This window comes from Marmota monax, unplaced genomic scaffold (assembly GCF_021218885.2).
Source record: "Marmota monax isolate L192 unplaced genomic scaffold, Marmota_monax_Labrador192_F-V1.1 WCK01_AAM20220418_F8-fsc00005, whole genome shotgun sequence".
In the NCBI taxonomy this organism is placed as follows: Eukaryota; Metazoa; Chordata; class Mammalia; order Rodentia; family Sciuridae; genus Marmota; species Marmota monax.
In genome coordinates, this window is record NW_026692254.1 from 32,143,159 (window position 1) to 32,169,570 (window position 26,412).

Sequence of the window (26,412 nt, forward strand, 5' to 3'; positions counted from 1 at the left end):
AAGTTAGGCAAAGCCACTTTCCTGGTGATACTTTCGTTGAATAAAGGACCACTCACAGGCTTAGGTGCAGGAGTGCACACCTATAATCCCAGCTACTGGGAGGCTGAGGCAGGAGGATTGCAAGTTCAAGATCTGACTGAGAAATTTCATAAAACCTTGTCTAGAAATCAAAAAGAGTTATATAGTTCAGAAGTAGCAAACCCTTGATATCAATCCCCAATACCACAAAAATAAATGAATAAATTTTTAAAAAAAGGCCACTTGCTGAGCACATGGGTGAAGAATTATAGCAATTATCTTTTAGTGCCTAGTCACAAGTTACAATAAATTTTCTGTCTCATAAGGATGTAAATAAGTGGCATCTTGCCTGTCCACTCCAGTAGACCCCTGGGAATAATGAGGATTCAGTTTAGAGGGAAAGAATGTTTTGGACTAAATAAGGGATAACATCAGCCTCCATGCTGGGCACTAATCTTTTTTGGTTCTGTTTAAACCCCAGTCTGGACCCTTACCTTTCAATTTGAGACCTTTGTCTGCCCCAAGCTTTTCCAGCACTCTGGTCCATGGACCTCTGGTGATGTATCTTCCCTTTGACACCATGAGAACTATGGAACTGAAGAAGAAGAGGTGATTAGGTGACTTAAACAAGAGAGAAAATTGGAGTCAGAGGTACCCGGGAGGGATGCTGGCTCACGAATGGTGGCACTGGGAGCATTGCCCAGGGGCCCAGCCAGGGATCTGAGAAGGGCAGCTTCTCCTGCATGCCGAGATGACAGGCTCTTTCCAAAGGGTGACGAACATCCTGAGTAGCCCTCCCACACATCTGGCCACAGCCAGTGCTCCTGGTCTTCTCAAGCCTAAATGCAGCTATGGCTTTTATATGTCTGTCCCCAAATAGGACAGAGTATGCATGTGGAGCTCAGCATCTGCGGCTGCTCCACCAGCACCTATGCTAGAGCTGGGCTCATGGTGGGACTGAATATGCTTTTTTTTTTTCATTTGAATGTTCTCCACCCTGTTTGGAGAGAACCAGATAGAAATATGGTAATGGAGAAAGTCAGAACAGGTAGAAGAAGCAAAAAGGGAATGAGAAAGAGGGAAGCATGGGAAGAGGAGGGGAGCATCTGTCAAGTATAAAACCATCCAGAGTTCCAAAATACTGGAGTCTTGGGGACCAGCTGCATCGGCATTACCTGGGAGCTCACTAGAATGCCACATCCACCCCCAGCTGACCATTAGGCCCCAAATCTGCATTTGAACAAGATCTCCAGAAGACTGTGTGCACTTAGGTCAAGAATCCCTGTGCTAAGAGATTTATCCTGGAACCCATGTTTCTTTTGGTGCCTTTAAAAAAATTATTATTAAGTTTTAGGTGAATACAATATCTTTATTTTACATTTATGTGGTGCTGAGGATTGAACCCAGTGCCTCGTGCATGCTAGGTGAGCACTCTACCACTGAGCCACAACCCCAGCCCTCTCTTTTGGTGCCTTCTTTGCATGGTCGTAGGCTTTATGTTGCCCAGAGCTACCCTCTTCTGAGCTGCAGGAAGAGTGTGACCCAGTCTGAGATCTTTCTGGAAAGATCACTGTGTAGTTGCCACATACTCAGATTGACCTCTTATGTTCATGTCACATCCCTCTCTTTTTTTTTTTTAATATTTATTTTCTAGTTGTCGTTGGACATAATACCTTTATTTTGTTTATTTTTATGTGGTGCTGAGGATTGAACCCAGAGCCTCACACATGCTAGAGCCTCACACTCTTCTGCTGAGCCACAACTCCAGCCCAACTTCCCTCTCTTTTCAGAAAAGATTTGCTTCTGTTTTGCAAATGGTGACATGGAATAAATAATTACAAAGTATCTGAGAGAACCTGCCAAAGGGGAACTGTGCCTGGGAGGGGCAGAGGACTGGAGCAATGGGTATGCCCAGCCTGAAGATCCCAACTTGTAAAAGTCCAACTCGGGAGCAAGGCGTCACTTCTTTCTGTTTTGGGTTGTACTTAGCCTCAAGTGCTAGAAAAACAGTCTCTATAGTGGGCAGGCTCAGACAGGGAAGTGAGCACCTCCTTCCAGAATAGAAAACAGGGCAAGAGATCTATGGGGCTTCCAGCTCTCATCTCAAAGGAGTTCTGTAAACACAGACCACAGTCCAGACATGGAAAAACTGTATGGGATTTTGGAACCCCTTGTTACCCCCATTTGTGTCCCAGTGGGAGCAGAAAAAAGCTGTTGAAAGGCAAAGGATTTGTGTGTGATAAGATCAGATGAAAAGGGAGCTGAGGATGCCTTGGGCTTTTTAAGATGGCTGGTGAGGGAATCCCACGGAAATTGGTGCAGTGAGGCCCCTTAAAGAGAGAGGGCTCATCTCAAACACATCCTTGGCAATGGATGCAGGCTCTGTTCCCAGAACATTTCCCTGTTGTTTAATTTCAGTACAAAAGCTAAGATCCCATGGCTGGGCTAAGATTTCCTGCTGGGGTGGGCTCTAATGAAGGTTATGGAGGTGACCTGGGTTAGCTCACAAGAGTGGGACAGGGAGACAGGTTTTCTTACTATCTAATATCACCCAGAATCCATCCTGCCTGCCCAGGTCAGGAATCTCTGCCTCTATGTAATCTTCATGGCCTCTCAGCCCCTGCATCAGCCAACAGAGTCTCCAATGAGGTGGAAAGGCAGAGGCAGCTCGCAGAGCCATTCTTGGTATTTTTGTTGTAAGCAGCTGCCCTTTTCTTTCCCTGGGCCCCTGGGGCCAGTGGTGGCCCTGTGGATAGGGGAGAAAGGGTGGGGCAGGCCTACATTGGGCCTGCAGCCATAGGAGGGAAGGACCTATCTTGCTTCTGCGGCTTCCCAGGAAGTCAGAGAGGGGTCAATGGTACCTAATTCCTGTCTAGGTACCCAGCCCCAGCCCAGGGCCTGGCTCATACTAGCCACAGTGTCCCCCCCAGGGAGGGACTTGGGCTGTTGCACAGGCTGAAAAGATCCTATTATGCCATTTCAAACAAAGCAGCTTTGCATTTTCATATCTTATTACCAGCTTCTGATTCCTATTTCATCTTAAGAAAAAGTTCTCTGACCAAAAAAAAAAAAAAAGGCATAAATATGTCTGATCTCTAGATGATAAATGTATTTTTTTCCCAAGTTGGTTAATCTTATCCTCTGTATAAATCTGCACATGAAGAAGATGAAATACTAAAGAAATATCAGATGAGAGAATGGAGAAGACATTATATGTGTTTAAGCAAAAATGTTATTCTGCATTATCTCAGTATCCATTCTACCCAGTGCCCATCACAGAGCATCTGGGAAGTGCATTTGGTTTCATTCATATGCTACTGTGTGGTATGTACCACACTAATAACTTAGACTTTCCTCTAGGTTGGGACTCCTGAGTTACTTCCACATCTACCTAACTAACCAGGGCCTGTGAGACATGGCACCAACAGCTCAAAGCCCATACTCTTGATGGACAACAGATGATTCTCCCATTCCTATGGTGAGTGAAACCAGGGGTTAACTACTGAGCTACATTCCTAGCCCTTTTTATTTCTTGAGACAGAGTCTCACTCAAACTTGCAATCCTCCTGCCGCAGTCTTTCAAGTTGCTAGAATTATAGACAGGTGCCACCACGCCCATCTGTGAGTCATGTAGGGAACTTTTAGTTGGATTGGAGGAGACTGAGGAGGTGATAGGTGTGTTAGATGCAGAAGGTGGCAAGGAAGTACTGAATAATTGCTCAGTAGAGGACACAGGTGATCCACATTTAAGATGCTCAGAGCAGCAGCCAATATAGAAAATGGGGAGATAGGAAGAGGAAGGCCTATTAGGAGACTGTGCCCATGGTATTGGTGACCAACAAGGAAGGGTTGGATAGACCAGTGGTAGAGGGCACTGTGGAGGGAACTGTCAGGGGATTGATAATCCAGGTGGCATTGACAGGGTACTATGTTAGGAATGAAGAGAGAAACTGAAGGAATAAAAGAGTCAAGTGCCAAGCCCAGATTCCAGATTGATGATGACAACGTAATCAAAACAGGGAAAACAGAAAGAATGGCTGGTTTGGAGATAAAAAAAATAGAAAGAGCCAGTGGGCAGATGCCTGTAACCCCTGGGACTCAGGAGGCCAAGGCAGGAGGAATACAAGTTCCAGGCCAGCTGGTGCAATTCAGCAAATCTGACACTCAAAATAAAACATAAAAAGCACTGGGGATGTAGCTTAGTGGTAGAGCACCCCTGGGTTCAATCTTTAATACAAAAAATAAAAAATAATTAAAAAGGATGAGGGCTGGGGATGTAGCTCAGCGGTAGAGCCCTTGCCTAGCATGCGTGCATGAGGCTCCAAGTTTAATCCACAGCACCACAAAAAAGAGAGGAAGGGAGGGAGGGAGGGGGAGAGAGAGAGAGAGAGAAAGAGAGAATTTAGTTCCACAGGGAATGTCCAGGTGGCAATCTCCAAGCAGTAGTTGGATAGAACATCTGGTGCTCAGGAAAGAGAGATCTAGGCTGGAGATACTCAGAAGCCACCAGCATTTAGATCTTATTGAAGGTGTGGGAGGGGATGAGATCATCACGGGAGAGTGTGTAGTAATGGGGAAGAAGGACAGGGAGCCTTCCCATTTGTAAGGGGGCAGGCCTGTCCTCCTCAGCCTGACCTACATTCCAACAACTCTGGCTTCAACATGAGCATTCACAGGCATGATGCTTTCCCAATCCAGCACCAGTGATCTGTGGGCCGACTGTCAGGACTCCCTGAGCTTTTCCAGACTGGGAACCATAATGAAAGGCTCAGTAAGAGGGATGGGGCCCCAGTCCATGGGTATGTTGTGCCACTAAAACAGTTTCAGAAACAGAGACATGGACTTACTTGTCAGGAAATGTTGCAATGTAATTGAAAAGCTGCCATGGAATGCCCTGCAGGATGGAGTTCCTGAAGCTCATGTGGCTCACCACGTGTCCTTGGCTCCCATCAATTACCACCACCTGGATGCCATCTTCCGAGCTAGGGTACTTCTTCCCATCCACCTGCGGAGCCAGAGCAATATGGGTTTGAGGTGGGACCCTGAAGGCAGCCAATACCTGGATTGCTCCTGCCTGGGGGGTTCCCATGCAAACCCTGAAGACAGATGTTGCCTATGTGGTTATTCAAGCCTTAAACCTCCTTAATTCCCTAGAGCCCTCTGTAGTGGGTTCAACAGTGGTCCCCAAGTGATAGGTCTACCTGGAGTTTGTGAAAGTGACCTTATATAGAAAATAGTGTCTTTCAAGACAGGTACAGTGGTTCATGCTGTAATTCCAGCCACTTGTGAGGCTGGGGCATGAGGATTGCAAGTTTGAGGCTAGCCTTAGCAATTTAGCAAGACCTGTCCCCAAATGAAAAATAAAAAGGGCTAGGGATGGGGTGAAGTGCTCCTGAGTTTAATCCCCAGTATCAAGAGGAGAAAAAAAGAAATAGTGTCTTTGTAGATGTATTAATTACATACACACACAACTTAGTATTAAAGATCTCAGGATGAAATTAATATCTAGGATTTCTAGGGTGGGTCCTTAATCCAATGATAGGTGTCCTTATTTTATTTTATGTTATTATTATTTTGGTACTAGGGATTGAATCCAAAGGCACTTTACCACTGGCTACATCCCCAGTCATTTTTTATGATTTATTTTGAGACAGGATTTCACTAAATTGCACAGACTGGCCTTGAGCTTGCCATCCTCCTGCCTCAGCCTCCCAAATTGCTAGGATTATAGGTGAGCACCACTGACCCAGTGATAAGGTGCCTTTATAAAGGCAGAGCAGGATGTGAGACTCAGACACCCAGGACAGAAAGTCTTGTGAAGACAGGGCAGAAGTTGGAATGATGTGCCTGTGAACCAAGGTTTGCCAAGGATCAGCAGCAGCACCGGACAGCATTTCCTTCAGCACCTGCAGAAGAAGCCAGCCCTTTCTAAGATTTCATACTTCTGACCTCCAGGACTGTGAGAGAGTAATTTGCTTTGCCTTAAGCTGCATGGGTCATGATAACTTATTTCAACAGCCCTAGAAAATGACATACTGCCTTTCATGGAGCTAATGAGGACCCCACAGGGATCAGCACTGCTTACTTCAATATAAGCAAAGTCGTTCCGAAGGTGGAAGAAGTGCTGCTTGGAACTTTCCATCTTCACCTCCAAAAAGTGGTCTTTTGTCTTCTGGAATACAAATACAACCCAAGATGTTATCAGATCTGAGTAGTTGTTCCCTCAGTGACCGCTGACCCCACAACAGGAAACAGTTCCTGGAGCAGGACATGTCTAGAGTGGAGCCTGACTGAGTTTGGGCCCACAGAGACAGAGGGTCCAGGCTGTCTTCCGCCACTCACCAGTTGAGCACTGAGAAGCTTCCTGGGCAGGGGCACGTCCACTACAGCCCTCTCTGCAAACCTGGGGTAGGCAGTGGCTGTGCAGTCACTCACACCTGCATTCTTGGGGATCAGAGCTTTGATCTTTATTCTCTCACAGCCTTTCATGGAGCAGAAGGCAAATTTGTCCCTCTCGTTCTGGGCTTTGAGCTTCAGGAACAGCAGCCTGCATATGGGAGGTATCACAGATGTTCATGTGGGCCTTCAGTACCTCCTCCCTACCCACAACATTTACCATGTCCTTGTCCCTGGGGTGAGACCTGGTTGGCCTTACAAAACAGACCCATGACTGCCAAATGATCATATGCAGTTGGAGAAATAAAAAGCAGGTACATTGAAGAAAAACTTGATAATGAGCGAGGCACAATGGCTCATGCCTGTAATCCCAGCTACTCAGGAAGCTGGGATGAGCAGGAAACAAAATGATCTCAAGTTCAAAGTCAGCCTGGAAAACTTAGAGAGACCCAGTCTCAAAATAAGAAATAAAAAGGTCTGGGAATGTACCTCAGTGATAGAACACCCCTGGGTGCTTATACTGAAACAAAAAAAAAAAAAGGAAAGAAAAAGAAACTAATAATGATGGCTATTATAGCATGCTCTATGCCATGCACATATTATAAGTTGATAAATGAACTTATTTAATCCTCAACCCTGTCCAATGCGTTCTGTTATCATCCAGACTTCCCAGAGGAGGAAACTGGCCCTGAGAAGTGAAGTGACTTGCCTAGGACGACACAGCTGGGGAGTGACAGAGCTGGAATTTTCCATTTCATCATTGTGTGTGATGAGGAAATGCTATCTCCCTTCCTAACACTCTTTTTTTCCCAAACCATAACTTATTCCAAAAATCATTTTAGAATTTATTTAAAATAATAATTATTGTAAAGGAAGCTGACCCAATATTACAGGGAGTCAGATTATGGCTAAGCCACATACTAACTTGGGATTCATTATCATTGTGCTTTTAGCTCAGAAAAATGCTTCCAGGCTGAGTCCCACATCAAAAGATGTGGTGTGGACACCTAGCACACAACTCTCTGCTGATTTCACTCTCTCTGAGACACTAAGCCCTGAGCATTGGGTTGTGCCGTGATGTCATGGCTCCCATCCCTCATCACACTATAGCTGGTCAGACCAGGGCACACAATGGACTTGCAGAGCAGCTGCTTATTGGCTACCTGATAACCAAGAAGAGTTTCTTCTTGTGAATTAGAATTAAAAGACCCAGTGGGTCTTTTAACTACTGGTTGGTCCGAACTGAAAGTCCACATGGACTGTGGCTGAGGTAGCCATCTTGTGCCATGTGCCTCCTGAGTAATCTGGAGAGGAAGGCTTGAGGCAAGAAGCAGATACAGAGGCTAAGCATGTGTGTGGGGGGGAAGTGCATGTATGAGAATGTGAGAAGGAGCCTTGATTTCCTCTCAGTGGGACCTCCATCTTCTTCCACATTTTTTAATTGGTGCATCATAGTTGTATATGATGATGGGATTTGTTGTTATACATTCATTCGAACACACAATATAAGAATATAATTTGGCCAATATCATTCCCCAGCACATCCACCCTCCTACTCGCTGGTGTTCTTCATTTGACTTGAGCTCACTAAGTGGCTTCATGATTCTAGACATTAACATCAATAAACTTTGTTTCTTGCATTAAGCGAGCCCTGAATAAAATAGAACCAGTAGCTATAGAGGTCTCAAGCTGGTGGGCTGGGAGTAGAGCCTGGACAGTATGCATTCCCTGCTCTGTCAGAAGGGAAGCTGAGGAGGCGGGGCAAGTTTCCTTTAAGGAGTTTAGGAGGAAGGCAGCTCAGGCTTCTCATGGTCACATCTTTTTTTTTTTTTTTTTTGTGGTGCTAGGGATTGATCCCAGGGCCTATAAGGCAAGCACTCTACCAACTGAGCTATATCCCCAGCCCTTCCATGGTCACATCCTACTGGGGCTCTCACACACCTCTGGAAACCATACCAGGGAACCAAGGGGCAGAAGTGGGATTGGCTCCCAGCTTTTGCACAAGATTTAGCAGCATTCAGAATACAGTAGATTGCCAGAATACAGCAGATTATCTGTTGCCAAAATATAACAGGGGATAAAGGGCTACATTGTTGCCAGAATACAGCAGATTATCTGAACTGGGAGGGACCTACAAGACCATCTAGCCCATGCTCCTTATTTTAAAGACGGCATTTGCCTTCTCTCATCCTGAATTGCAACTTGGATGTATTCTAGTTGGCAGACCTGAGCTGCAAGGCCCTGGGGGGCATAGAAGGAGCATGAACCCTGATGACAGTAAGCCCCTGGCCATGATCAGGTGATATTTGAGAGCAGCACTATCCATGGTACTTTCAGTACTAGGCTTGCTTATAATTTGGTAATAGCCCACTTAGGTGGCATCAAGCAAACTCAGTTGTTCAGAACACAGCTAAAACCACTTGAGTATTTTCTTAATCTTTAAAAACAGACAATCCACAGCATATATACTTCATACTTTGGAATCTCCTCCTTTTTAGCCTACTTATTTTCATTTCATCCCTAATTATAACAAGCTAGTAATCACATATCCCAGCCCATGATAGATTAGAAGATAGCTACTGAGAGTAGGTGCTCTGAATCTAGTAAGAAATAAAGAAGTTAGAAGGCAGAAAGATTAAACACAGTCCCAGGCATGAAAAAAAGTCCAAGTAATTGAACCCTTCCTCATAGGAAATACATCTCATTTTACCCAGATTATAGTCCCCAGGGACATCACTGATTTTTAAAGCATCATTTAATAAACAGTAGGCAAAATGATACTCTTAGCTACCCAAAACAAGGTTAAATTATGCAGCAAAACCTGCCTAAAGGTGACAAGGGGACAAATCATAGGTTTTAAAAACCTATGTTTTTGATCAGGAGCTACGGATGTGGCTCAGTGGTAGAGTGTGCCAGAAGCCATCCATGACCCATATGTGAACTGTGCATGAACTCAAATGATGTTGAAGCCATTAGGCAGGAAAGCCTGGTATCGAGAACTCCCAGCAGCAACCCTGCTGGTTTGAGAAGCCTGGTTTATGCGGCTTCCTACCCAGCTCCATCACAAGCCAGCATAGCATCGGAGATGGTGTGACCCGCTAGAGCCACACAGCCTCTTGGAGACGGGTGTGGCTTGCCAAAATGCCAGTCAACCTGTTTACTGCAAGACCCCTGCCACACCAGAGAAGCAAGACTCCTCCCGCTGAAATCTTATCCCTGCCTTTGATATACTCCTCCTATCAGGACTAGAAGACCTATCAGATGCTCTGCTTTATCTAGTTTCTAGCTCTATCTCTATTTCTTACTAATTATTTCAGACTTTTTTCTTCCCAGGCAACTCACATCTCCTGAGCAGGAACCTACCCTGGCAGGGTGCTAGTTATCCCACAATAAGAGTGCTTGCCTAGATTTCATGAGGCCTTGGTTTCCATCTCCAACACCAAAAAACCCAAATAACTCCAAAAGTTTGGATCAAAGACATTTGATTCATTTAGTGGCAGTTTCCACTGGAAAAAAACTCACATCTTTGGGGCATCTCATTTCCCACAATCTTAAAAGAAGAAGAAAATATGCATGGATGATGTCACAGGGACTCATTGACATTTGTTTTTTTAATGATAATACTTTCCGCTTGTGTGTGTGGGATATCTAATTCCAACTCCTCTAGCTTTTATATACAGGAATTTTTTTAGATACTCCTGGACCCATCCTTTGTCCACTTCTCATCTGATTGATGGGTTTGGGGCATATGGTTTGCCCCATCTACCCTTCTATACCCTAAATTTTGGGGGCTGGGCCTATGATTGTGTGGTACTGGCCCAGCCAGGTGGGTAAAACTGGGGACAGTGTTGGGAAGCTCTGTCCTCCAGTAGCTTCATCATCAGTAGAACAACTGAACAACTGAAGTGTCCTCTTCACCTGCTATCCGGTCTGCCCCACAGTTGCCTTGGAACTTATGCAGGAAAAGGGGGCATTATTTATTGTTTCTCAACCCCAACATTGTCCTTGTACTTCTGACCTTTAAAATTTAATTTAATTTTCCCTTCATTGAATGGATAGCTCTCTTAAAAAAAAAAAAACGCAACACCTGGTTTCTATTTACTTCTCATGGACTTTAAAATAAGAATAGAAAAATGGGCCAGGTGCAGTGGCTGGCACCTGTAATCCCAGCAACACAAGAGGCTGAGGTAGGAAGATTGCAAATTCAAGGCCAGTCTTGACAATTTAGCAAGACTGAAATTAAAAGGGCTGGGAGCTGGGGATGTAGCTAAGTGTTGGATCACCCCTGGGTTCAATCCCTAGTACCCTCCTCCCACAAAAGAGAATAGAAAAATATCCATAAATGACCTTTTTACCCTGGCTTGAGGGTTTCCGATCATCAGCTTCATCACATTGAAGATGTATTGACATTCTTATGTCACTAAACTAAATTTCCATTTAAGGAAAGGGACCAAATAGCTCCCTTGTTGCCATGAACAGATACTCTATTTCCATCATATTTCTGCTAAATAGAATCTAGGGTAGTTTAACAAAAGGCTGAGGGACTTTGGATACAGATGGTTGTAGGTTCAAATCCAGCCATGTTTGTGCTGAGATCTTGGAGTAAGTTACTCCTATTTTCTTTGTGTCTTCTTTGCCCATCTATAAATTAGGTATAATATCATTTGTCGTGACTGGGTGTTTTTTTTTTTTTTTTTAGAATAATGCATGTTTTTGTTTTTATTTGTAATTCAGATTTGATGCCTTCACTTTTTTTATGGGGGGGGGGTGGGTAAATTCCCTACAATCCACAGGTATATTTAATAGAGTATTTAGTTCTTTCCTAGACTTGACAGCTTTAGAAATATGTGCATGATACAGTCAGCCTTAGGATCAAAGCATATAGGAAGGGCTGGGGATATAGCTCAGTTGGTAGAATGCTTGCCTCACATGCACAAGGCCCTGGGTTCAACCCCCAGCACCAAAAAAAAAAAGCATATAGGAAAGTGTTCTGCATTAGCTGGCATTTACTACCTGGTTGTTTTTAGGATTATGGAAAGGCCAGGGGGACAAAATGAGAACGAGTCACTTCCCCACAGGCAGTGGGAGTCTCCTTACCCTGAGTCCTCATCCCAGTAGTAGTGGCTCCTGCCAGGATAGCTCTGCTCCACTTTGTCCATCTGTAAGGTCCTTACAAAGGTGCCCGTCTTAGATGTTTGCTTCAGCAGGCGATTATGAACATCCGAGAGAATGGAAAATGTGGTGCCTCGTGGGTAGCAGAGCCCCACTCGAATCCAGTCGCCCCTAGGACCAGAAGTAGAATCAGTTCCAAGCAAGGATGTCCAGGCCCTAGGGACCTGGGGTGCCCTCCAAGAGACACCAAAGAATTTTTGTATGGGAAATGTTGAGAAGATCTTGCTGTTGGTAATGGGTAATGACTGAGTCCCTGAGTGCTCAAGAGGAGAGGTAGAGGTGGCAGCTTCCAGTGAGCATGGAGGCCCACTGGAGTAGGCTGGCTGTGGGCTCCAAGGCCTGTGCTGGGGGTGCTCCCTATGGAACTTTGGTTGGGAAAGGCATTCTTTCAACTGGACTACAGTTCAAAGCACAGGACATGAGGGATCTAGGTTCATCCCCTTCCTGGTCAGGACCGTAGGGCCCATTTTATCTCTAGGTCTCATTTTTTGCATCAGATAAATATCTGTCTTACAAGGGTAGTGTGACAAGCAAATAATGCACAAAGAAAACACTTGAACTTAAACACAAAAAAGAGGATCCAGATGCCCTTGGCCTAGTCAGTTTCCCTCACAGATCTTCATTTCCCTCTCTGTGAATCAGCAACAGTAATATCTACTCATTTTTGCCATTTCTTGAGTGGTTGGTAATTGCAGATGCTGGGTGACATACCTGTTACACATTTATTATCTTACTACTTCTCTGAATTCTGGTGAGGTCATACAATCCCCACCCCACAAAGGTGAAGGAACTAAGGTTAGATGTCTTTCCAAGGTCACCCATGCTGAGTGGGGGCTCAACCTGTTTTTAACTCCTGAAGGATCTGAACCCTCCAATGCCTCCTGCAGGGATCACATTGGCTTAGCCTTGTCACCACTGTCTGTGCTCAGCTGGCACAGCCATCCCCAGGTCACCCACTCACTTGTTGAAATTGATGAGCCAGATGGCCAGCTCAGCAGGGGCCGTCTGGTCCCAGTGGATGGTGTAGCCCTTCTGCAAGGTAATGACTGGCTGATACTGCTGGTAATGGGTGCTCCTGGTGAGGGCCCCCTCCAGGTAAAGAGGATGGGTAGGGAAGTCATTCTTGATGATCTTCATTCGCAGGTTGCTGGTCTTGTAGGCCTGAATGTACATCTTTTAAAACCCAAAAAGGAAATGCACAAGGAGGCGATTACAAGGGATTATTCCAGGAGCAGCGTCTGGTTAACATCTGACTAAAGACAGCAGTTTCAAAAGCACTTTCTCTTCACAGAGCCCTTTTTAGAAGGCTTGAATGAAAGGAAGGCCAAATAAGGGGACATCTCTTTCTGCTGGGTGGATGCAGCCCAAGCAGGACTGTATAATCCAGCTAATGCTTTCTGTGCATCTTTAAAAAAAGTGCTCTGTTAAGTAGCACTTGGGGAGAGTTTGCTTAGTATTCAGATGACGTATTCTGGTAAAAGGAAGGACATGTGGAAGGAGAAATAAGGGCGAAAAGACTTTTCTAATTCTATTGAAAATGCAGCTGATGCTTAATTGACCGTTGCTCTGACTGTATTTGAGTGTGTTGCCCTACTTCTACCTCTGACTCTAGTGTCTGTCCCTTGTGGTCAGCCTATGTGCACGGGATGAGTGCATGGTGTCTCATTCAGAGAAAAACATTGAAAGCAATACTATCAGCCACTGAATCCCAGGGACCAGCCTTCGTTTAAAACATTGTCCTGTTTTATGTTAAGTCCCATATTTGTAGTGTGACATCCATTTTGGTTTAAATCTGGAATGTCCCACAAAAGCTCATGTGTTGAAGTCTTGGTCTCCAATGCAGATGTGTTCAGAACTGGAACTTTGGGGAAGTGACTGGATCATGAGGGCTCTGATCTCATCATTGGATTGATGGGTTCATAATTGAAGGGACTATTGGGAGGTGGTGGAAAATGTAGGAAATGGGGCCTCACTGGAGGAAGTAGGTCACTGGAGGCATGCTTTGGAAGGGTATTTCTTGTCCCCAGGCCCTTTTTCCCTGCTTCCTGTGTGTCACAATGTGAGTAACTTTCCTCTGCTACACTCTTCTGCTATTATGTTCTGCTTCACCTCAGGCCCAGAGCAATGGAGCCGGACAACCATGGACTGAAAAATGAGCCAAAATAAACCTTTCCACTTTTTAAGTTTTTTCTCAGGTATTTTATCACAGTGACAAAAAGTTGACTAACAACCTGTAAAGCTGTGGCTAAAAGAGACCATCACACAATGTATAATAAAGTTATGCCTTTGGAAAGAAAGGGTTTTCCCCTCTAGTTTTTATCACAGACAAAGATAGAGAAATTCCAACCCTGCCCACCTTATAGACTTGCCATGGACATCAAAAGGTAAAAGGTCTATTAAATATTTTTGTTTATTTGTGGTTCTGAGGATTAAACCCAGAACCTTATGCATGTTAGGTTAGTGCTCTACCATTGAGCTGCATCCCTAGCCCTTTTTGTTTTCTTATTTTGAGACAAGCCCTTGCTAAATTGCCTAGGCTGGCCTCAACTTTGTGATCCTCCTGCCTCAGCCTACCAAGTAGCTAGGATTACAAGCATGTACCACCATGCTTAGCTGTTAAAGCACGTTCTAAGCTATAACACGAAGATTATTAGTAATAATTATCCAGTAGCCAGTTATGATAACCCAGCAACCTCTGATAATCAGCCCTTTTCTTCAGAAGATAAGCAATGTATCAGAAAGACAGGGAGGGAAGGAAAAAGAAGGCCTCACATAGGATACCAAGTCTTTTTTTTCCCCCAGTCCTGGGAATTTAACCCAGGGGTGCTCTACCACTGAGTTATATTTTTTGCCCTTTTCACATTTTATTTTGAGACAGTCTTGCTAAGTTGCTGAGGCTAGCTTTGAACTTGTGATTCTCCTGCCTCAGCCTTTCAAGTGGCTAGGATTACAGTTGTGTGCTATAGTGCCCAGCACAACACCAAGTCTTAGCACAGTGATGCTGTTTATTGCCAAGAGTGTGGATACATGGTTGGAGGATTTGGTCATCCTTCAATTATCCAAGCCATGATTTCCATCTATCAGCTCCCCTCTGACTCTACCTCCCTTCTTATCCTCCTTAGACCAGCCCATCAACCACTCATTCCCATTAGCATCTTGGCCCTTGCCTTATCCACACATACAGCAGAATCCTTGCCCTGGATCATTCCACCTCTTCTCCCAGGGCTCTTGAGCACAGCTGAGAAAACCCCTTGGCCTGGGAGAGAGGTGCCTCTCAAATGCACCAGCTCTGATCTCCATCGGGTTTTCAACACCACCAGGCGCTCCTGCCCCATGACTCTTGCCAACATTTTCCACGCTCTTCAGCAGCTCTTCCACATCCCTCTTCTGCATCTTTATCACTCTCTGCAGGCCATCCTCCTTAGGCCCACTCCCTGAATTCTCAACACATGACCTCACTGTCTCCTGCAGAAAGAGACACTCTCCTTCCTGCCCCTGCCCCCTGCCCTTGCTTTCCTCTGGTCCCTCCTCTTGCTAATGCTAGCCCCTCCCACCTTTGGTACCTGCTTCCTCAGCTGCACCCTGTGCCTACTTTGCCTCTGTGACGCTTCCCCTCAGCCTGGCACTAACTCCCTCTGCTATCTCTCTTTACCCCCCAAACTGCATTTAGCTGTACTCTAAAGCCCCAATTCTTGACCTGTAGTGGCAATAAAAATGCTGGCCTTATTAGGAGGAGCCATGAGACAGCTCCTTCATTCATACACATCTACTTCCCCCCTGGACCACTCGCTACGCTTCCCCTCTTCATCTGAGAAATCTTCATTTTCTCAGGGTTCCCTCTTTATGCATTCATCAGTCATTCATCTAAATAATGGCAGTAATAATACCACAATAATGGCTAACTCATACTTATGGTCCTGCCCCATTCCTGGTGCTATCCAGACCTGCATTGTCCCCTACAGTAGCCACTGGCTTGGAAATAAGGCCAGTGTGGCTCAGGACTGGATTTTTAAATTTTATTTTAATTAATTTAAGCTTCAAAACCAAAGCAATGTAAAATATCTTTTTCCTATTAAACACAAGTTGATAGTTTTGGTGTGCCTACTTTTTATTTTGTTGCCAATTGACATTCTAAATGAGTGAGCTATAAATATAAAATAAATGTAGGGCTTTGAAGTCTTAGAACAGAAAAAAGTAAAGTATTTCATCAGTAATTTTATGTGGATTACATGTTGAGAGAGTATTTTTAGTATACTTATACAAACTATTATTAAATTAAATTTATTTTATTTCTTTATTTTTTTTCAATACTGGGAATTGAACCTAAGTGTGCTTTACCACAGACCTATATCTCCTCTGACCTTTTTTTCAACACAGGGTCCTGCTAACTTGTACAGGCTGACATGGAACTTGCAATCCTCCAGCCTCAGCTTCCCAAGTCACTGAGATTACCCGCATGTGCCGCTGCACCCAGCTTGCATTATATTTCTACTGCATAGGGCAGATGAGGCATTGATTTTATTTTCACCATCCGAAGTCACCTCTAAAATCTCATTAAGAAGGTTCAACTATTATCCCAATTTTACAGATGCAGAAGTTGGAGCATCAAGAGTAGAAGCAATTTGCTCACTGTCACATAGTAAGTGCTAGAGCCTTACTTGAATCCAAACATTTAACCCTAAATCTAAGCATTCTGCTACAAAGTGTTTCAATTTTGATTTTGTGAAAATCCTTCTAGGTGTGGGGAAAAATAAAAACGAAGAAATAAAAAGAAAAAAAAAAGAATTCTGTATCTCTTTTTGGCCCAACGCAAAGCTGGACATACTGCAGGCACTCACTGAGTATGTATTGCATGAGTGTGTGAGGGAGTGACCCACCCCAGGGGGCATTCCCACCTGTGCATAGCGCCCACTGCAGATGGCCCCTCTCCAGTCAGGAACATTGATGCAGTCTGGATGCCGGACCAGCCAGTTGTCATCCTTGGTGAGGTAGGAACCAGGGTACTCAGACACAGAGCCATCGACGTCATGGAATACGGATGTCTTATCCCCATCCATGTCCAGCTGGTTGAACCAGGGCCCAGGCTCTCCAAAGAACACTCTGGAAGTAATCTGAACAGATCCCAGGAAAATTAGGCTGGGCCAGAAGGTGAAGGGAAGCTATAGCCGTCATCAGGCCAGGGCGAAGTTTCCGATTTCCGCTGACATTACAAACCAGCCAAACCAAAGATGCTCTTGGGCACTGTAGGAAACCGCATGGCTGACCTCTGCTATGGAGCCGGAAGAACAGCCAAAGTTCACTATGCCTCACTCTCAGACCCAGCATGTAACTTTGGCTTCTGCTCACTGGAGGGCTGGTTGCCATGGTGACCTCGAGATGGGTCTGAACCCTAAGTCCAGCCTACAGTTCCTGCACAGATGGGAAGAGAGGAGGGGGACTAGCAATGAGAGAGAGAATATGTGTGTGTGTGTGTGTGTGAGAAGGGTGGGGACGGGATGGTGAATGTTTGTATAAGGATATGTACACACACGGGGTGTACGACGTGTATGTAAAGGTTGAGTGTGCTGTGTGGTGTGTTTCTGGGTCACAGTTCTGCAGCACAAGCCCTTCAAAATTTCAGCAATTCACCTCTTTCAAGCTCTCAGTGGCCTGAGTGAAGAAATTAAGTCACTTAAGTTTCACATCCTGCCAGTTGTCACTGGCAAACAGGAAGAGGCAGGAGCAGGGAAGAGGAGAAAGGGGGCAAGAAGGAAGAAGAAGGGAAGGGGAGGAGGGAAAGGCCTGGGAATCCATAACCCAAAGAAAATGTGCCATGAGATCTGGACCTGCCTGATGTCACTAGCAGCCCTGTTCTGATCTCCTCACCTTTTGCTCCTAGTTTGCTGGCTCTGCTATGGCCAGGAGGCCCCTGTTTACACTTTTCTCTCAGGGTGAGATTAAACAGGACATCTTTGGCAAAGACTTCCCTTGGAAACTGCTGGGGTTTAGATTATTTTTGCCAACTCAGGTGGTCTGGTCACCAGACCCAGGATGTCAAAGCCTTGGAGGAACAGCCTCAGAACCCTAACTAAGTCCATCCTACAGTTCCTGCTGAGGCATAAGTGGGTTCCAATCAGGGAGGGTGAGCGGGCACTTACCAAGACTTGACCCATGGGGTGACCTATGCTTGTACTTTTCCAGTTTGGAAACAGAACTAACTGGGACATGGCCCAGCCTACTTGGAGGAGGCTATTCAACCCCTGTGGTGGTGGCAACAGCTCAATCTCCAAGCCCTGGGGGACTTGTGAATCACCATCCAAAGTCTGGGTTGGTCAGGAGGCTGTCCTGGCACCTCACTTACCGGGACGTCCTCAAAGGCAATGTTGGTCACATTGTTGTGAGGGCAGCTCTGCCAGGCATTGTTTAGGCGGAAGGCCAGGGCACTGGTGTGCCGTCCCTCCAGGGCAGCAAACTTTCGGAAGGTGCAGTTCTGGATGTTGATGGGGCCATCGTAGAACTGGATTCCTCTAATTGGAAAATTCCTGTGGAGTTAGGAAGTCAGCCATCAGTTTGAATGCCATGTTTATCTCTTCTGAGGAGGGTGGCAGGAGAAACTTTCTGGGGAAAACCAGTCCTGGTCCCCACCCCCAGCAATTTCCCCAACCCCAAATCATTATTGATTCATTAATTAATCTACTGAGAAAGCATGTATTGACATAGCAAGTGTTAATGAATGATTGCTGGATGAATGACCAGGTGGACAGATGGATGGATGGATGGATGGATGGATGGGTGGATAAGAGGATAGATAGGTAGATGGATGGGTGGATGAGTGGATGGATGGACAGATTGATGGATGGATGGATGGGTGGGTGGGTGGATAGGTGAATGGGTAGATGATGGGTGGACAAATAAATATTCATCTAATTGCTGGCATGAGGCTTAGGGGAAGGCCCTCTATTCAAATATTTCCCCCAACTTTTCCATCATATGAAGAATCATTGGGTAAATACTATAAATGCTACTGGAGGGTGCCAATATTATATCCACTGGGAAGGGAGTACTGTTACTCATTAACGCCTTAGTTTTAGTTGCTATAACAATGTAATCAGATTAAGACTCAGAAGTTTCTCCTTGTGAATAAGCCTTTCAATTGGCAATGTGGCCTGGGAAATTGAGGGGAAAAGAAGACACAGAATGGAAGGTGATAAAAAAAATATTTGCAATGCAATCTTCCAAGCATCTCTAAAACAAAGACAGCCCTTGCTGAGAAGCAAGAGTGACAGAGGGTCCCAAGAAATCCTGACACCCAGAAGACAGGAGAAAGAATATGGGAAGGGCTGGAGAAGAACCAGACTTAGAAACTGCCTTGGCCTGGCAGGAGGAGGTTGCTCAGAGGTTGCTCCCATTTGCCTCAGACTCCTGAGCAGATTATACGGAGCCAGGGCCCACGAGGTACCAAATGGGCTTCCTGTGGCCTTTATTGGCACTTGGGCCTTCAAGTCTAGCATTGTGCTTATACTGGTGTCTCTTCCTTTGTGTTGGTAACTTTCTACAGGGAACATAAAAAAAGGGTGGGGAGAAGGAGTAGAAAACAGATATGGATCTGTTGCTTAGAAGACCACTATCCCATTTCCCAACTTGGGCCCCCTCCATTCCAACATGACTCTGGAAAAAAGTCCCTGATCACACCGATCTTTTCAACCCAACTTCAGTGGACACCACAAGCTCCTTGCATTTTTATGTGTTTACATTTATAACTTATTAATGCTATCACCTTGAATCCTGATTCTCATGGAGTGGTTCCATGCATTTTACCATTGAAGGTATTTTAGGGACAGCCCATTCTTGTAAGCTCTAAACTTAAATTATATATTACCTTTATCTTCAGACTCTAACCCAGTTCTATTCAGCATGAATCTACTGTGATTGGGACTGTACAGTCCCAGGTTCCTGCTTTGAAATGCAGTGTGAAGAACCTTTCTGAATCTGACAGAACCTTCAGACCATCTCTGGATTCAGCAGAACATTCCAGCCCTAGGAGGCTGGGAACTCTCTGCCATGAAATCCTTAATATGCAGACCCAGAGTCACTTATCAAAGTGATGGAAGGGACTGCTATATCTCTTATGTGAGACAGAAACAAGGACTTCTCATTAGCTCACATCCCAGGAGACCAGAATCAGCCTTTGCAAAGTCCCTTACAATATGCACCTCCACTCAGCTGGGACATCCTACGTCTGTATATATTTTGTGTCCTGACTCTAGCACAAGGGATTATATTTCCTTAGGGAAGAAACCACAGGGAGAAAAGCAGGGCTGATCTTATCACAGGGAACCCTGGGACAACAGCATTGCTGGTGAGCTAGAGTCTTCCTCTCTGGCTTGAATTCACATCTGGGCAGAAATAGCAACAGAAGGGGAGGGAATCCTCCCTGCTCACCCAGGCTGTGCTTTCCAAGGAACTGAGTACATTGCTCTGTTGCCTAGCCACCTAGTCATCATCCAACCTTCATTTGATCTCCTCCAGTTAGGAGCAACAGAGCTCCTGACTTTTCAGGACAATCCTGTTATTCTAATTGTTGAACAAATCTGACTGCTAGCAAAGTATTTCCTGACCTAAATCAGTTCTAACCCTCAAGCCCCTGGGAAAACTTGCCTTATCTCTTGTGGGCATGGCAGCACTAAGAATGTGTCTACCCAAGGATAATCCCATCTCCTGGTTGAAGATCCCAGTCTACATGAGGCATGGCTGTGGGTTTTGCCACCCTCCAATTTATTCTCCTGTAAGGGTGCTCTGTCACTTTTCCAACCTCAGAAATGAATAAAAGTCTCCAAGTGAGCCTCCTATTGGAGAAGACCAGGACCCACAGTCCCACATTGTGGAAATGGTATTCTCATTATCATAGACCAGGGCCATATTATGCGTTCTGATGGCCTTGCCATCCTGTTGATTCAAATTCAATGTTGTTGGCTTCTGTCTCCCTGATCCAGACTCCACCTCTTCATTGCTAGTCTCAATAATCTCAGTTATTTCTCTGGACAGAAAAATTCATAGTCAACAGAGCAAAATCACCCACAAATTTTTTCGTTCCATTGCTATCACTTAGGTTAAGCCACACAAAACCAAGTGACTATCAGTTGCAAACGTACTGGCCAATAGGGAGGGTTCTTCCACTGTGGTCCAAGCCTCCGGGGCCCCAGATCCTGTTGTCCATCATTTCCGTTCCCACGTTGCCACTCTCACCAACAAACAAGCTGTTCTTTATTTCCTGCTTGGAGCCATCATCATATGGGAATGTTCCACCACTGTAGAGAGAAAATGTTTGGGGTGAAAAGTCCAGAGACAAATTCCTATAAAGGACCAAGCACAAGGACAGTTGTTCTTACCTGGCCAGGGTCAGGCCAATGCCATTGTCAGCAAACCTGAGGACAAGAGCAGACAGTCAAGATGTGTTCCATGCTTAGCAAAGTCATGTACACAGTTTGACTTTGGAGAAGGAATTGCGATTCTGTACTCTGTAAAGTAAGGGGACAGTCTGAATCCACTCCCATTCTGTGTCTGACTCCAGAGAGAAAACAGTGACTCCAATAGTCTTACCTTCAGTAAGCCATGGGCAGGCTCAGTTTCATAAGTCTCCCTCCCCAGCCCACCATCTGCAATTGCAGGTCTAATAGGAGATTTAGCCAAGAGAACCTGGAGGACCTCACCACTCTCAGGGCCAGCACTGGGGACAGGTGAGTTATGTGACTTGCCATCCTTACTACTGTTTCAGCCACAGCAGCACAAAAACTAAATTCCTAGTTCCTGGAATTCAGACAGATGCTGGTTCTGAGAAAAGCATGAAGAAATTTTGCAATTGCACTGTGGTCACCTACTCTGCTGCTTTTTCACTCTGCCCTTTTTAAGTGTCCAGGTGAGCATGCTTCTGGAGGAAGTCTGGTCTCACCTGACAGATGATCATACAGGACCTGAGCTGAGTCTTGGGTCTATGCTGTCTTCAAGTCCTCCATCCTGAGGCAGATAGTTCTACTTTTCTGTTCCTTCCACCTGTCCTGGACATCCTGCCAGGCTCATTTTCTCAAAGTGCCATTGTCACCAATCATTCTCTGTTTCCTACACCTCCAGTGGCTTCATATCACCTACACATCCAAGCCCAAGTCTTACCCTTGCATTTAAGAGCCTAGTGAGTCCATGTTTCCTTCTGCTTTAGCATATTGAGCTGATTCTGGTGGCTTGAATGCTCTCTAGTTCCCAAGAGCACTTTATTTGTTTGTTTGTTTGTGTATTACTGAGTTGTGCATTTTTAATTTTTTCCATGCTTTTTTATTGGTGCATTATAGTTGTACATGATGGTGGGATTTGCTGTTACATATTTGTTCATGAGCACAATATAACAATATAATTTGGCCAAGATCACTCCTCAGTATTTCTCCTTTCTTTCCCCTCCTGCCTCCCTCTGGTCCTTTTCCTCTACTCCTTTTGATTTTCATGAGAGAACACTCCCCCTCACCTTTCTTTTGTTTTTTATTCTCTGGCTTCCACATATAAGAGAAAACATGCGACCCTTGACTAAATGCACTTTTTCATCCTCTGAGTACTTTATTTTAGGACACATGCATTCCCCCTCTTTGGAGATCCATCCAGTTCAAATCAATTATTCAAGGTCCATCTTCCAGAGCATCATATTTTCCAGTTCATTTCTAAAGCTTCTTGATTCTTGTCTCCCAGATGTGAACCAGCCCCTGAGCTTTTCCACATCGTCACCACCCACCCCCCTGCATTCCTGTAGTTCCCTCATTCTTTATTGTGTCCCCGGGAAAGACTAACAGCTTGCCTCTCCACCAAAATGCTGGTGATTCTATAATCAGTCACTCTTCCTACCTATGCTTCCAAAATTTGCAGCATTTTTACTATTTCACATACATCTCAAACTCAATAGGTTTAAAACAATGCAATGATCTTCTAGCAGACGTGCTCACCATTCCAAAGACTCAGTTTCAGCAAAATTCTCATTATTTATAATCCTTTCTCATTGGCATTATTGTGGTAATACCTCTGCTGGCTTTCCTACCTCCAGGAGAGCCCCCTCCCATCTGTGCCTCCATCCAGTGATCACCACAGTGACCTTCCTGAAAAGGCCACATTGACCAAATGCCCAAAGTTCTCAAAAGGGATCCCCATCTTCTGTCAGTCCCTGACCACATACACTGTGGGATTGCAGCCATCGTGCCAGTCCAGCACTGAGCTTCCTTAGAATGAGTCTGATGGAGCATTAGAAGAGACAGCCCCACAGGCAGAAGATCATGACCATTTTTCTTGCTGCCCCAAGTCTGGCATTTACTGTCTCTATAGGGAACCTAAACTCTGAAATGCCCAAGAAATCAGAACCAACAAATTCTCTGGACATTTGCAGAGAATTTCAGCATTGATGCCATCTAGTTTCTTTTCTACCAGGGCCTCCATCTGCCTCCTAAATAGTATCCTTCTCAAGTACCATTGGCTTCTGCTCTACAGCTAAGCAACTGATTTCATTGAATAGTATTCCATATTATAAGAAAGTTCTCACTTCTTCGGAACTGAAATATGCCCTCTAATGCCAGTTAGAATAAGCCTTCCCCCTCTTCTCCTAAATTCCTTCAAAAATTCAGATTGGCTCTCTTCTTTCCCTTCCCCTGTTTTAAAAATAAATGACTCCTCTTTCCTTATGAGTAGCAAAGTTCCCTCCATCTCTTGGCAGCAATCCTATCTCCCAGAACATCTTTCAGGGTGTGCTTGGTACTCATGCGTCTCCCAGCCTACAGTCAGCCTCTCCCCAGATTTCTGCTTTTCAAGGCAGCCTCTTTCCCTTCTTCTGTCAATTTAGTGTCTCTGTTTCCCTCTTTGCATGCTTTTTATTTCCTTTCATTCCCTTTGCCTTTATCTCCTATACAAAGTTTCTGACACTCTCCCCCATACACACACATACACCTTTTTTGTTACTGGGGATTGAACTCACAGGTGCTCAACCACTGGGCCACATCTTCAGCCCTTTTTATTCTTTATTTTGAGACAGATTCTCTCTAAGTTGCTCAGTTTTTATTATTTATTTTGAGACAGGGTCTCTAAGTTGCTTAGGGCCTTGCAACTTAGCTAAGGCTAGCCTCAAATTCACAATCCTTCTGCTTCAGCCTCTCAAGTGGCTCTGATCTCCCATTTTTATCACAAAAGTCAGACAAAGGGGCTGGAGTTGTAGCTCAATGGTAGAGCACTTGCTTAGTATGTGTGAGGTACTGGGTTCGATTCTCAGCACCACATAGAAATAAATACAATAAAAGTCCATCAACAATAATGAAAAAAATTTTTTTAAAAAGTCAAATGAAGAGAACACTTCATGATACTCCCACAAAATAAACTCCTGCTCAGCTGCTGTCCCTTTTGGTATTTGTCCAGTGTGACCAGTGGCTTTATATGGTGCCTTATCTCAGAACTCAATATTCTTGGCCCTTTTCACTGTGTCTTGGAAACCAACACCTTGGAGTGTTGAGTCCTGGTTTGATTATTTACTAGTTGTGTGATGTTGGGAAACTCATTAAACTGAGCCTAGATCACCATCTTTAAAATGGAGGTACTAATTTATATTCTTGAAAACCGTGGTAAGAAAGAAATCCAACAAAGGCTTTGGCATAGTGTAGGTGCCTTGAATATTCTGACTTTTTTCTTCTTCCATCTCTTAGTTGGCTGTCTGTGTGACCTTGAGAGAGTGAAGCCAGTGGCTATTCAGAGAAAAATCATGACTCCCAGCACCTGGCACTGTGGGTTGAAGGCAATATGCTGTTTTGGGGTTTTGTTTTTTGATTTCTTCTGGCCATTTCCTGCTGCTGTTCTAATGCTCCTACCTCTGGGAGACCAGAATGCCAAAGGCTGATGTGTCTTGTTTCCTTTCTCGGACTTGTTCATACTCCAGATGTGGGGAGGATGGTTCATGCCTCCTTTGTGCCAATGCTACACATCACTCACGACTCACCGGCAACTGTCCAGCCACACATCCCCACCACGAAGCCAGGCCCCATGGTCCTGGTTCTTGTAGGCTGTGAAGTACTTGATGATGGCTGGCTCCCGGGGCTTCAGCGGGTCAGCATCCTGGTGAGGGCTGTATCTGGAATACCATGGGACAGACACGGGGTGTTGAGAGGATCTGCTGTACTGACTCCCTCCTGGGCTCTGTGAGCTCCTCTGTACTCACGGAGCCAGACAGCACTGAATAAACACTGATCAGCATTGCCCGGGCTCTGGGGTGAACTTTCTGAGCCCATCACAGAGGCAAGCAGGTTTTTCTCCAGGGCCCAACTCCAAGCAGACGCAAACATCACTTTTTTCATCCATCAGCACCACTAAGAGCTGTCCCTTAAGTGAGATCAAATCACAGAGGAAAGTTCAGACATCCAGTGCCATCCAGGCATGCAATGCAGCCCCTGTGGCCTGGAAGGACAGTCTGTGACACTCAGCTCTCCCATTAACTAGTGGGCAACTTTGAACTAGTGCCTTATTTTGGCACTTCTTAGCTACAAAATGTAGTGCTGAGCCCGGTGCATATTGGTGCCTCGTGTCCTGTGGGCATTATCATGTTACTAGTGTTGCCCACTTTTGTTGGAGACCAAACAACTTAGACCTTTTATAGGGTACTGGTTTTGATAATGACCCTCAGGTTTTGGCAGCACCTTTTAAAAGTTGTCTCTGGCTTTCAGCTGAGCTCCAGGTTGACTTATAGGCATAATCTACATGTTTGTTTGTTTGTTTATTTTAAATTTACAGTGAAATTCTTCCCTTTTCTTTTTACTTTTTTTTAAATTCCAGCCCCAACTGCCATGCTCTGGCCATTCCTATTGACTTTCCAGGTATTGGCTTTGCTGAGGGATCTAGAAACTTCTAAGAATTTTCAATCTCCTTTTGCCTACTAGAGACTGACTCCTAATTCAGACTTCACCCTGCTCAGAGTTTTCACTGTGGTGCCTTCAGCAGTTAGTTCAATGCCCAGCCCATAGAAAGTTCTCAACAGGACTGATGAGGAAGAGATGAAGAAGAGAAGGGAGTTGGACTGAGGGGTCACTATGGAGGATGTGTCTTCCCAAGGGTCTGTTACCTGGCTGAGATGATAGATAGGAAGGGCCGCTTGTCCTTGGCAGAGGCCTCTGTGGTTTTGACTCCGTTGTCTATGATCATGCCAGCCTGGGGAGAGAGGACACATCAGCTGCTACTGCAGACCACAGGCATCTTGTCACATCCAGCCTATTACACCCTCCTGTATGTGCCAGTAAAACCATCATTTATGGGGCTGGGGATGTGGCTCAAGCGGTAGCGCGCTCGCCTGGCATGCGTGAGGCCCGGGTTCGATCCTCAGCACCACATACAAACAAAGATGTTGTGTCCGCCGAAAGCTAAAAAATAAATATTAAAAAAAAAAAAAAAATTCTAAAAACCATCATTTATGGAATAGAGGGTCTTCAGTGTACAGCAAAAAGAACATGCCTTGTTCTGTGTGACTCAGACCAAATATGGGGGGGAGGGAAGTGTCCTGTTTAAGGTGTAGATGAAGAAACTGAGTTCTAAAAAGTATCTTTTCCAAGGCCCCATAGTCAAATCCTTACACAGAATCCACACTTCTTTCTATAGTTATTATCCTGGGCCCCAAATCAAGGACTTAAGGTATGCATTCTTGTGATGTGAGTCAGATGATATAGAATTAGACTCCTAGATCTATTCTCAGGAATTAGGACTTTAGAAAAATCAACCCACCCATCTACTGCTAAATATACTGCTCTGAGAGTATATTTATTTATTTATTTATTTATTTATTTCTGTACTAGG

At 44.9% G+C, this 26,412-nt stretch overlaps 1 protein-coding gene across 3 annotated transcripts in view; it reads right to left on the bottom strand.

Moving 5' to 3' along the window:
• The window catches only part of Cemip (cell migration inducing hyaluronidase 1), a 169,188-nt gene that overhangs the window by 4,551 nt on the left and 138,225 nt on the right, over positions 1 to 26,412 (bottom strand). For all 3 annotated transcript variants that reach the window (XM_046438539.2, XM_046438531.2, XM_058577597.1), the window contains 12 exons: positions 25,688 to 25,773; positions 24,572 to 24,703; positions 20,955 to 20,990; positions 20,718 to 20,873; positions 17,927 to 18,107; positions 16,482 to 16,697; positions 12,548 to 12,759; positions 11,512 to 11,697; positions 6,361 to 6,565; positions 6,104 to 6,190; positions 4,866 to 5,023; positions 513 to 613 (listed from right to left, as the gene is read on the bottom strand). In XM_046438539.2, the coding sequence (XP_046294495.1) occupies positions 513 to 613; positions 4,866 to 5,023; positions 6,104 to 6,190; positions 6,361 to 6,565; positions 11,512 to 11,697; positions 12,548 to 12,759; positions 16,482 to 16,697; positions 17,927 to 18,107; positions 20,718 to 20,873; positions 20,955 to 20,990; positions 24,572 to 24,703; positions 25,688 to 25,773 (1,756 nt within the window). The remainder of the gene's footprint in view (positions 1 to 512; positions 614 to 4,865; positions 5,024 to 6,103; positions 6,191 to 6,360; positions 6,566 to 11,511; positions 11,698 to 12,547; positions 12,760 to 16,481; positions 16,698 to 17,926; positions 18,108 to 20,717; positions 20,874 to 20,954; positions 20,991 to 24,571; positions 24,704 to 25,687; positions 25,774 to 26,412) is intronic.